This window comes from Rhipicephalus microplus, chromosome 5, assembly GCF_043290135.1.
Source record: "Rhipicephalus microplus isolate Deutch F79 chromosome 5, USDA_Rmic, whole genome shotgun sequence".
NCBI lineage: Eukaryota > Metazoa > Arthropoda > Arachnida > Ixodida > Ixodidae > Rhipicephalus > Rhipicephalus microplus.
This window is the reverse complement of record NC_134704.1, coordinates 187,609,564-187,622,460: the sequence shown is the minus strand read 5'-3', so window position 1 is coordinate 187,622,460 and position 12,897 is coordinate 187,609,564. Positions and strand designations below refer to the sequence as shown.

Genomic DNA, 12,897 nt, shown 5'->3' with positions numbered 1-12,897 from the left:
AGAGGCAAAACCGATATACACAATGGTATGGTGTTCTTGAGCTGGCCTTTGTTCTGACGTGATTGAATGTAATTTGTTCGACACACAGACAGTGCAGCAAAAAAAGGCTTTACAGAGTTACAGAGACCCTTCTTTGTATTTGTACATTCGACCGGCATGCATGTACATAATTTAGATTTATCAAAGTGCAGATGTATTTATCTGTTTAGTACATTACCCAAAAAATGCATGGCTACAAATTTGTATACATGCCATCTATTGGTATGTATGCTTGCCAACCATAGCGGCAATGAAATATACATTGTAGGCAAAATTGTTGGTGAAATGAGAGATTTTACGCTTAAAGTATTGGAGAAAGTGGATGATGCTTGTTGACTAATAAATTGGGCAACAAATCTAATCTTTTTTATGGTTAATCCCAAATATGTGGAACTACTCAAGCTTTCACTCAAGCGTCACTTGCTGATCATGGAATTGAGGACACCCCTACAACGCTCAAAGCAGGTCCGATAATTCGGTTATTCTGAAGTAATTATACTGCTACGTGCTAGTGGCATGAAGAGGAAGAGGACAAAGATGATATACTGGCGCGAGCTAATCTGTGTGGCAGGCTCTGCTCGCTGATCCAGCTGTAAATATATCTGTCTTGACTCTTGTGAGCCGGTCTCCTTCCCATAACAATGTAATCTTTTCGATTGTCTTTTTTATACCATCTTTTTTAATGAAGCATTCTGCTAATTTGATTTGTGTCGTAGCTTCTATGCTCTATTTTTGTTGTCCAAAAACATTTTATAGCGCTTTTTTTTCAAGTGTTGGTTTGTTCTAGCAAGCTGATTCCAAATACGAGGCTTCCTTCCTTACCCTGTGGGTAGCCAGCCATCCGGCAAAAGACCTGACTCAGGGTGATCCCAATAGCCAGCGAACACCGTGGGTCCACGCACTTGTAGTTCATTGTCACACAAGCGGCACTCTGTGTGCGGCAAAGGCTGGTAGCCGGCCTCTGTATGAAGGCCTATGGCCATGGGTCCAGCCGTCTCCGTCAATCCATACGCCATCTGTAGCACGGGGCAGGCGGTTTTATCATTGCCATACACCAGAAACAGCAACACTGGCTTGCCCCCCTTCCGGTTAGCAGCTCAGATACATACAATAAAACAGCATACAGAAAAAAGATGCACCGTACACAGCATGAAAGAGAGAGAAAGTGCGTTCTATACCAACAGGTGTGACCACCACCATAAACTGGGTCGTGTGCTAACAACCAACTGTATGCCAGGATAACCGCTGCGCAAGCAAATCGTCAAGAACCTTAGGAGACAGTCGAAGAGGTTAACAGTAAAATACGGCGGATTCCAATCTTTCTGTGCGCCACCGTTTCTTTCCAAACTCTGCCTTCTTTGGCATAGCATATTCTGGCTGACACATAGATCTCTAGACCCATATTTCTCAAAGCGCAATGTTTGTCTAAATATTCCTAATGGTAGCTACTCTAATTTTTCCAAACGGGAGACACGTCTTTTCAGTTGGCCCTCACTGTAAAGTCTACCCAAGATTTCAGTTCTTCATCGCTGGTGTAGTTAAAACGTACAGCGGCAATTTATATCGTGCAAGAACTGACAAAACATATGCGTACTGTAACATTTATGATTCGAAGAAATAACATCAAAACATTTTTTTCTGACAAAGAAAAGCCCAAGCAAGACAAACTGCTCCAAACAGAAAAGAAACACTGTCGCATTTGCCACAACATACCTACTTGAAAAAAAAGCGAAAAAACTGACTAAAGAGCAGGCTTAAAATACGCAAGAACCTTCTTGTCTCTTCTTTTCACTTTTTCTTTGACTCTAAAGAAAATGAGTACAACAAAAATTTTTCAGCACCTGTCTTTGCAGAGCAATGATTGTTGCTTGATTTGCGAATGAAATTTGCGTACGTATACTCGGGTATTTTAGTAACATATATGCTCCCATCCACACCACTTCATGTGTTATGCAGGCGCCACCACAGAACTAAAACTTCTTCTCTCAGTTGCGAGCTGAATTATTCTTTTAAGGAAATAGCGTAAGCCCTATTTTCATCCGCCAAGCACTTTAGGCGAACTTTTTGTACATTTTCTTCATAGCCATAGAAGTTACAGTAATTATTTTACTATCATCGTGATCTTAAGCCATTCCTCTTCTTGCTGAAGCAGAATTATCCCCTCCAATTTGTAATGCTAAATTTGTTGTAATTTTTTCTTGAGGTACTTAACTATAGCCTGTTAATTAGTATTAGATGTCATGTTGAAGAACGTACTTGCGCACACGGACATAATTCTGCTTCGGTATATTCTCTAGCACATTCTTTAAATACTGGCTGAAGTCTATGTTTATAGATACAGTGCTTGCTGGGAAAAAGGTACATAGGTACAAAAAACATAATTTGAAATAATCGCGTGTAAAATGGAAAATATGCTTTATTTCAAAAGTACCACAAAATAACCAACAATTGAAGGACAATTTGGGAGCGAAGCTTTTTAAGGCGTCGGCTGAGCGTCTTGTCGTAATTGTATGTAGCCACCTCTCGTTAGTTCTTGAACCGGCTGTAGACGGTGGTACTTGTACATATAACAAAATGCATGTACGCTGAAAAATGCAAGTGGTGCGATACTAGAGGACGGGACTTGTAGTAGGATAATTAATAAAAATCACAGCATATCCATTAAGTCAATGATGATGAGCGGGGCAAAGCATCCATCATTTCGTCCGTGCTTACGGTCGTCTATTCGTTCTTGATTCCGTCCATTCGTGCGTCCGCCTGTCTATCCGTGCGTCCGCCTGTCCATCCGTGCGTCTGTCCATTCGTACATTCGTCCGTGTGTTCATCCATTCATCCGTGCGTGCGTGCGCGCGCGCGGGCAGAAGGTCGGAGGGTGGACAAGGCTGCAGAGTGGAGTGCGCTTAAGGCAGCGGATGCTAGCGCTCGACGACGGAAGCCCGATGTGCGAGCGCGCGAGGTATAGGCGTGCCGTGAAGCTGTGTGGTTGTGCCAACAAGATCCCGGCGTACGAGAGCGGGAGGCCGAAGCGGAACGGCAGCGGCATGTGGACCCAGCTTCGCTCCACTCTCCATCAATCACCCCGTGGATATGCTGTCACTTTTAAAGACGATAGTCTTCTTTGGGGACCTTCAACGCAAAAATTTCGGTCTGTCTGTTTGTCTCTCTGTCTGTCTGTCTTTCTGTACATAGGTCTGTCTGTCTGTCCGTCTGTCTGTCTGTCTGTACATAGGTATGTTTGTCCACTCTTTACGGCACCGCGTACTGACGTCGTGCTCCACTCCAGAATCGTCCATTTCAAAGAAGCCGTCGAACAAATCACCTGTTTGTGAATTGTATACCCCCTCATGTAACCCCCGTCGAATGGGGCCTTTGAGGTATTATAAAGAAATAAAGAAACGGCCGACCCCATCCGCTGTGCCCACCAGTGTTGCTCAAGGTTTAGCGTTTATACTTGCGCAATTGTCTATAAAACAATTATTGGGCATGTGTTGGACACCATAAGAACACGCATATATTCTGCATGTGCGCTTTCTTCTAAAAACGCATACATAAGTAATTTTAAGGACTGTAACGCTTATCACACTGCGCTAAACATGCGACGCTTGCACGGAACGGGGAGTGTTTCCAACGCTTTGTTAAGACGAGATGGTGGTGGCACCTACCCGTCGTCTTGTGTTCTACAACTTATCACTTCTGAGACGGGCACGCACACCCGGCTCAGAGCCACATGCTTCGTTTTCTAAAAAAACTGCCAGATCGCGTGCGTGTCTCACGTGTGACGTGCTTGACGCGCTCGTTCACCTCCACTGCACGCTCGAGGCACTCTATTTGCCACAGTCTTCAGATAGGCAATACCCGCGCCCTGCGTGGCCGGTGACTTCCCGCACGCCGGATGAGTAAATAGATGTTGTTTCCCTCTCTCTCAAACGCAGCGCCTCCAAAATACCGTTAACCAATTTTTTTGCGCAGAGCATGAAATAAAAGTTTTGTTCACTCTCTTCACACGCAAGACTATCGTCTTCCGAAGATACCTGCAAATTAACATGTAGATATGGGGACAATTTCTTGTTAGGCACCAGTCATATACTCATCAACAGTATCAACTTTCTTAGTTGAGGTGCCTGGCCTGGTGGGCTTTTTTTGTCACCTGCTTCGCAACCCTGTCAGTGAAGTACTGTCGACGCAGGTCAAAAGTGCGTAGGCCCTGCACTTTGTAGTGAGCTTGCGCAATATCAAACGAGCTCAGCACACTCACACGAGCTATATTGTCATAATCAGAAGTGATTACAGCGTCCACGCTGCCTATTTTCCGTGTTAGGTGTTAAACAATCTCGTTTTCTGGAGTTCGCTCCAACACGGCATTGTTGAACGACTCACAGAAATTTAGTTTTTCAATGGAGGCATTTGGCAAGTAATTCGTGATTAGCAAGTTCATCATAAATTGGCCTAACAGCCTCTAGAACAGATGCTGGAAGATGTTCTTTGTGAACGTGTGGTTCACCACTGAACTGGACTTTGTTGAGTTAGCACCAGGTATCAGCGTTCTTAGGGCAAAGGTAATATCTATAGAATGGATTGGTATCCGTTGATACCATGCGGAAATATGCGACCCAGACAGCCTTTCGCATGTACTTAAGCTGCCTACATTTCTTGTAATGGCTAAAACATGATACGTTTGAAACTCTGCGAACAACGAACGAAACCCGCGCAATCAACATGTGCAAAGAACTCCCCCAAAGCACTTTTTCCTGCGGTTAAACATCGACTCGGCAGATGGAGCACTTAGTACCAGACCAAATACTATTCGCACTAAACTTGTCAAAAAAATTATTGCTCATCAATTCGGCGCGTTTTTAGATGCCCACGTGTGCCCTCAGGTGAAGCGTAACTAAGGGGAGTGAAGCAGGCCGCCGCATAAATTTTGAATTGTGCGATTGGAATACAAGAAAAATTTGCTCTAGAACATACAAATGACTGATTCTGGTTCGTGAAAGGCTGCAAACGTAAAATTCCGGAAAAGAGAACTAACCATTTCCTCTGATATTTTTGCTTACCCTATCCCCTCAAGCTGGTTGATGCGCATTCAGGTGATCAATATTAAGTGTGTGATAAGGTTGAAGCGGTCGTAGAAGGTCTCAAGGGTGGAGCATTCAGCTGCCACGACTACTTTTCATATTCGAGATAGTAAAATTATCTACGGTGCTATTAGTGCTAATTTGGCATTTTGTGAAGGGTTTTCGCATTCTTGAGAAGGTGAACAAGAGTGATGAGCACAAAATGGTCAGAGGGGCTACTATCAACGAGAAAGGCACGTCAAGCAGCCTGCAAGGCACGCTGCGCAGAAGAGGCTGTGAGATAGGCTCACACCATTGGCCGTGCCTAATACTGTACTCTTCGTGTCCTCCAGAGTTAACAACAAGGTGAGTGATCAAGACTGTTCTATAAATAGAAGTATAGAAGAGCAAGTTACAATGATATTACATCAGGATGAAGAGACAGAAAATTTCGCATGCTACAACGGAGAAGACACAGGCTCCTTGCTTATATGAGCCAAAGGTTCCCAGGAGCACTGAGATCACAGAAGATTGTGTTTAGTTGAATGAAAGAAAGAAGCCATATTTAACTGGTAGAAGAAGTTTCTAGCCTCTCGGGAGGTACCAGGTGAAAATGAAGCCAGGCAGTGGTCATTGAAACAGTGTAGTGCCATGCCCCACTGGTTTTAAACCTGTGAGGGTGACCTTTTTACGGGATGCGGGGCACTAGTGTCCCGTTGGGGTCGTCAGGATGCCCCCGATTGCATGTTGGGCAGTGCTCGACTTAGCAACACCTTGTCTCGGCGCGCCTTCCCAAGTGGCGCCCAGGGCTCTTGTAAACCCTTGCCCAACTCTAGTAACGCCACTGGCTTGGACAAATGAGGATGCTGAAGGATTGCTTTCGGAATACAACCAAAATGGAGTTGGCTGTGAATATAAGTGCTCTTACTCGGAATCAGTATAACAAGAAAGTGAAATGTGTCTCCACAGATGTAGGTAAACATTTAATGTGCCTTGTTTTGCCACAATGGTGAAGAAATGATTGCTACAGCAACAAATTCCAAAGTCACACGAAGAACGGTAGGTGACTTGAAACTTGCAGACCACACCTCAAGTCAAAAGCACGAACTAAACGAGCTTGAAGAGGACGAGCGCGCCCTAACAACTGCCATAGCTTGATAGCTAAAGCGCGCTGTTTTATTAGAAAGGCGCATGAAGTGAAAGCACAAGTATACGCAGGACGAGCGTGAACAACTGCCACAATTCTCTTTTCGTGCGTGAGCAGCGTGCTCCTTTCGTAAACACGACCCCGGCAGCTAGCGAAGTGACCATCGCGATCTTCCGAATGTCGAGTTTGTCAAGCGCGAGCGTGGGAAGGAATCATGCTCTGTGGAGGAAGTGCTGATCAAAACGCGAGAAGCAACTTCCTTCTAAGCTCGCCGAATGCTTTGCCCTACGTGCGCGCTTCACGCCAACCTGCTACTGAAGAAGAAAACGCTGATGTTGTGGAGCTCTGAGGCGCGATAATTGTACGTTGTGCAAAAAATAGGTTCCCATTATCGGTCTCGACAGCGTACGTTTTGTGGCATAGTGGTTAGCGCCATACAATGCGAATCTAGATGCTGCTCCCTTACAGAATAATGCCTTTCGATAGTGCTGTCAAAGTTTAAATTTTTACACCTATAAACTGTCAAAATATAATTTTCTGAAGGTTGGTTCAACACTACGTGACTTTGTTTCTTCTAATTCTTTTTTTCCCTTTTCTTAGTATCAATTTTACAACGTCATATCCGTGAAGGAAATACGTCAGCGGAGCCGTGATGGAAACCCGGCATAAAACACTTTCATGGTAAAATTTGTCCTATGCAATCGGTACTCCAGTTATTTGCGAAATATTTTTCGCTTCTCGTCAAGTGCTAAATTTTTCCAACTACCTTGCTAAGAAACCTTGCCAGGCTAGTTGGTTAAGATTCATCATTCATATGGGTATAGCGCACCAGGACAAGAGCTGTGTGTGTTTTGTGTCCTTGTCATGGTGCACTGTGCACTTATGAATGCCTTGTTAGCACTATACCTCGGAAACATCTGCATCGATTGGCACTCCTGTGATATAGGTCACTCCACATTTCGCACTTGAAGTGCACCAATGAAAGCTCCCCATATATTCATGGCTAAAGAGTCCCATTTACGAGTCTAGAAAGCGTAAACTCAACGTGCTATTCTCAACGTGCTATTCTCAACATGCTACATCTGCGAAGAGAAACTGTCCTCTTGCAACTGTCAACCGGATCATTCAAGCGTACCAGAATGAAGGACGCATCGGAGACGCCTTTCGGCATCCTCGTCAGCAGGTGACTACAAAGACCGAAGACCTGGAAATTGCAGTATCCGTAGCGAAACAGCCGAAAACAGAAGTCTGAGTCGTAGAGGCGGAGTATGGACTGAACCACAGTTCGGCTACAACCGCGAAGCGCCGCCTTCACAAAAGAGGACTTGGAAGCCTAAAAAAGGTCGCTCAGGCGAGCTGAGAACAAAGTGAAGCTGCTTCAGTTTGCTGGAAATCGCGGCCACTTGTCTGGCTCAAGCTGGAAACGCGTGGTTTTCGTAGACCAGCTCAGGTTCAGGGCGCAGCGGAATCAGAGAACACGAGTTTGGCGCCTCACGAACCCACGGTTGTGAAGCAGTGCTTTGAAGCTTTCAAGAAGCAGTCGTGTTGGTGTGAATTTCCGCTTCTGCTTTTATCAGCGCTAGTTGCCTGTGATATGACTGTGCAGTTAGTGGTATTACTTTATTGATTTCAAGTTAGCAGCAAAATACTGTCAAAACAATCTTTTGATTAGTTATTTCAAGTTGCGAGTGATATCTAACAAGAAGGTAATTCATTGGAGTTCGTTAGACATTGAGAACAGCCCCTCTAACTTTCGTTGTTGTCTTGAACACCAAACAATGTTATCTAAAACACTCAAGTGCCTTTCTTGACACGCGTGATAAAAAGTGTATGTATATTAAAAAGTGTACATTGAAATCTCTTCGTATTTCGATTTCAACTCATGAGGTAACCCGAGAAGGCAACTTTTAATTTTAAAGTTGACGCACTTGTTACTCACGGATTTCGGGAAGCACGCTCGAAAAGCTCTGTAGACGACCCGCATGCCAACTGGTTGGTGGCTAAGGCATCTAAGCCGTATCGGCTGCTAAAGCTCGCTGTCTCTATTTTTATGGGAACCTCGTTTTGCCCTAAGAGTCTTTTTCATCACACCAATGGCCCAATAAATTGTATGAGTAGCTATCCCGAATTTCGGGCCCCAGTGCCTAATGTCATCAAGGCAACCACACAAAAATTCTCTATAATTGGCTCGGTCAGTACCTTGTCGCGCTAGTCTTTTCCGTGTTTAAATGTTTCAGCATCATAAAGCCATGTTTGCCCGTTAATGAACTCTACTTGTAAATTTCCTGCAGACATATTCTGCGGTACATATAGTGAGTAGCCGCCAGTGGCCGAAGTTCGGTGACTGTCTGGCGGGGTGGGGGGCAATCACAAATGATGGGCTCGGTCTTTTTGTCAGGGTGCATAGCTGTTTCACAGCTGAGAGCTACTGTTCTATTCTAGACAATGTGTCTTTGCCATTTTTGGGGCAGGTGTTTCAAGATGGGAACTTCATCTTTCAACAACTCCGCTCCCCAGTACACACGTTAAAGCTGACTTCCTCTTTCCTGAAAGATGGTGGAGTTGCCGTGCTGGCATGGTGACCACAGTCCTCAGACATGAATATCACCGAGAACATATGAGGAAACATGAAGGCAGCCTTGTGGTACCACAGCCCACATGGCTTGTCTTCGAAGAAACTGTTGTCGTCAGTACAAGACTGCTGGGAGGGAGCCAGGGCGAACGTTCAGACATGCGACGCCTTGTATGCGTTCCTTCCGCTCAGGATGACGGCGTTTATCGAGGCTTATGGTGATGTCGCCCGCTTGTGAATAATCTAATGTAAATATTTAGGTACAACAGTTGAGCCAGCTGACACTCTGAAAAATATCCTTTTTTCCACGTCGGAACTGACCATGAAAACCACAGACTGGAGGGAATGGCGGAGGTGGATGTATAACAACATTCTTGTGCAGCGTTTTTATAAAACGGTAGGAAAGACCGTAAATGAGCCTTCTAAGTTTTTGTTTCTATCCTCGTTCCGTAAAAGAGAAGAAAAAACGTAAAGCTGATGTATTTTGTCACGCGGTGCACTGAAAAATGTTTTCCCTTGATTACGTAAAATGCGTAGGTAACCTGCTGCCAACCACTTTCGTAAAACGAAGATAATACACCAGAGATCACAGAGAACACATAGAACGTACAGCCTGTTCAGCCTTCACGGAGATCTCCGCAATGAAGAAATAAAGTAGCGGCTGCTGCGGAACAACACCTCTCCGTAGGGTCATTTCTCACACATTTTTCATAATACTAATGCTTCATGTGCGTAAATAACAAACGTGTTTCCATTAGATTCACCATGAGGCATACGTAATCAGCAAATACTTCTTCTGCAAGTACAAGGCCCATCAAACTTTCTCAGGTCACTATTCCAACTAATTCTGTGGCAGTGTCACCTGGGAATATTTGACTGCACCTGCACATGCTAAAACGTTTACGAAGTGAATTCAAGTGTTTAAAAACCAACAAGGACAAGTTTTCTATTCACTTATATCAAATTTTATTTTCCCATGATCATAAAATGAAATACAGTACAGACATGCTACAAATTGTGTGAACAAAAATTGTCAAAAAATTATTTTATTTCGGCAGCTTTGTATCTAAAATATAAAATACGAAGTAGGAGTGTCATAACTTCCCTATACCCAAAGCACCTGTGTTGTTTTCCGATTGTGACAGTATTGTGCAGACTTTTTTTTCTGAAAAAGAAGAAAAACGTTTGGTCTGCACAACCACACCAGGCGAGTACAGTGCAAAAAAACACTGCGAGCACAATTATTTATTTATTTCAGGACTCCTAATAGGCCTTGTTAAAGGCACGGGCTTTTAGCACAAAAATAAATTATCACACATAATAAATATTAATACATTCATACAGAATGAAATGGCTGAAAGCATAAACAACTTCATAAACACACCGAAATATTGGCTAGGAATATTAGTTGAGGCAAAAGGATCAAAGGAGTAATTCAATGTATTAAACAATACAATGATTAGGATTACGCCATAGAAAATCACCCAGTGTTTTTTACCATCACGATTATGGCGGAAAAATTTTTCATGGTTCTTGAAGTCTGAAACTCGTCCTGGTGATTTAATTTTGTTGCCAAAAATTTTGCTCCCTAGTTATGAGAGTCTGTAGTATGATGCCGACAGAGTTAAAAGTCGTGAAAAAACATTTTTTTTTTCAGAAGTTGTTTTGGAAAACACTCAATAAATGGCATTTATTGAGTGTTTCTATCAATTCTATCTCTGACCAGCGTGACTTGTGTGAGAACCTAAACTACATAAAAGAATGGTGTAAAAAGTGGGAAATGGTAATTAATTTTGAGAAAACTGCATATTTATGTCTGAGTAACAAAATCCGGAAACGGGAGTTTACTTATAATGTAGGTGGATACGCTATCAGGCAAGTAGAAGAATTCAAGTACTTGGGCGTAACGACTACATCGAAGCTTAGCTGGACAGCACATATTGATGGTATATGTTTTGCTGCCAGGAGAAAATTAGGCTTCCTAAAATATAAATTGGGTCGTTCTTCTAGTTCACTAAAACTTAGAGCCTATAAAGTCATAGTTCGTCCCTCTCTTGAATATGCCAGCATTGTGTGGGACCCCCACACAGCTGGTAATATACAGAAAATAGAAAAATACTACGATTAGCTGCTCGATTTATATACAACCGGTATAGATGTCGCGATTCGCCGTCAGCCCTGTTGCAGGATGCGAACCTCCAACTTTTGGCCGATCGAAGGAAAACTGCACAGCTTAACCTTTTCCGCCTTTTATACTTTTCCAGATCAGGATTGCATGCACCAGATTACATAACACAGGACACAACCAGGGCTTCACGTCATAAACATAGTCGTAGCATTACACCTATATTTGCACGCACTAACGTTTACAAGTATTCATTTTTCCCGAGAACTGTCTCTGATTGGAATGCTCTGCCCCATGATTCCCCTATGCTCGACACGCCGAGATGAAACTATTCCCTTTTCTTGTCGCTTAAGTCTGCTTCTTTGCCTGTATTTGTCCCTTGTTTTTCACGAATTTTTAATGTACATGAATTTTGTTCTGCAGTGAATGTGTACTGCAGCGGAAGTGTATGTATGTAGAAGAATTTTGATCTGTATTGCCCTCTCCTGCATGGACCATACTTGGTCCGCAGTATGTGATAAATAAATAAATAAAATAAATAAATAAAGCAAGGTAATGAAAAGATCTAACTAACAGTAATAACTTACTTATGTATATCAAATTTTCGAGTGCTTTTCCCACGAGCAATATTGTATAATGTTGCCAGGCTTGGGATTTTTTGTGGTTCCATGGCAATTCCAAAAACACAAACAAATTATGTGTTGGTAACCTTTTTGACATGCTACAAATTAAACAAAATTTATACACTGAAGTTTAGCAGATAGTCTAAAAAAATTGTGAATTTCACTTTTTTGGGGAAAAGCTCTGTATTCAGCATCAAAAAGCTGGCTTTTGTGGTCGGACAAAAATTATGCACAATATTTCATTTTGAAGCTCTACGTACTACCACAATATAGGAGAAGTTATTAAAGCGTATTATTTTTTAAATTCGAGAAGTATTTTTTTTAATAATGTGTCTCCACCAGCTTTACCTCTACTTAACTGCCGCATGAAGCACTCGCAAGGGCCTTTTTCAACAGACTTTCACAGACCTGAGGTACACACAGCAAGCTTGATGCAGAGCAATTGAAATTGGAATGGGGCTATCATCTGCATTTCAATTGCGAACACTGGTGCACTACAATGAATGTCGCTAGAGTGTGGAGACCAGTAGCATAGCAAAAAGATATTTTTCGCTTAGGGGTGTTGAGTGAAGGGAAGGCAACTTCGGTCATACTTTATGTACATTCTTGTGTGTGTGTATGTGTGCGTGTAGGTATGCACATACAGAACTAAGAAAATCACAGCATATCTACGAAGTGAATGATGATGTGTAGGGCGAAGCTTCAGAGGGTTTTATCGGTAACCGTGAATCCGTCTGTCTGTCTGTCACTCACACTAGCACCTTCTGCTGAGTCAACTAACTAGGCGGTCACAAACAGGTCACGGTAGAAGGACAATCCACAGCTTTAGGATAAAAAAATACCTTGACTGTGCTGGAGGGGGAAGAGTTAAGCAGCTCTCCCTGCCTTCCTGGCTACGCCACTGGTCATGACTCCCAGATGAGCCATCAAGCCGTTAAAAAGTACAAAGTACACAATTATTCCTTATGCACAACATTAACGAGACTATCGCATTGGCTACCAGTTCTTAGTTTAAAGTTTTTTTCGTTTCTGTATTCATTAGACAGGCTTTGGGTCTCAGGGAGCAGGGTGCTCTCCTGAGAGCCGGAAAAGTAAGAAATGGTTGTTTTACGATAGCACTTATCAGTGTACTGCATCATTGCTACAAGCATACTGTAAGATATATGTACTGTATATGACTAAATATTTTAATAAGTGTTTAAAACACACCTACTGCATTTGCAGAACTCCCCAGGAAAGCAGGATGTCTGAATTTATACCTAAAAAGCTGCATGGCTCCTCTGGAAATCACTACACTGAACCCAGTCCTTGTAGCACCCCTCCGTTGGTAACAAAAT

General features: G+C 43.0%; 1 protein-coding gene across 1 annotated transcript in view; it reads right to left on the bottom strand.

Annotated features, from left to right (window-relative positions):
* LOC119174058 (putative acyl-CoA synthetase YngI) overlaps positions 1-12,897 on the bottom strand; it is a 584,783-nt gene that overhangs the window by 161,185 nt on the left and 410,701 nt on the right. The window contains exon 13 of the mRNA XM_037424838.2: positions 862-1,055. Within this exon, the coding sequence (XP_037280735.2) occupies positions 862-1,055 (194 nt within the window). The remainder of the gene's footprint in view (positions 1-861; positions 1,056-12,897) is intronic.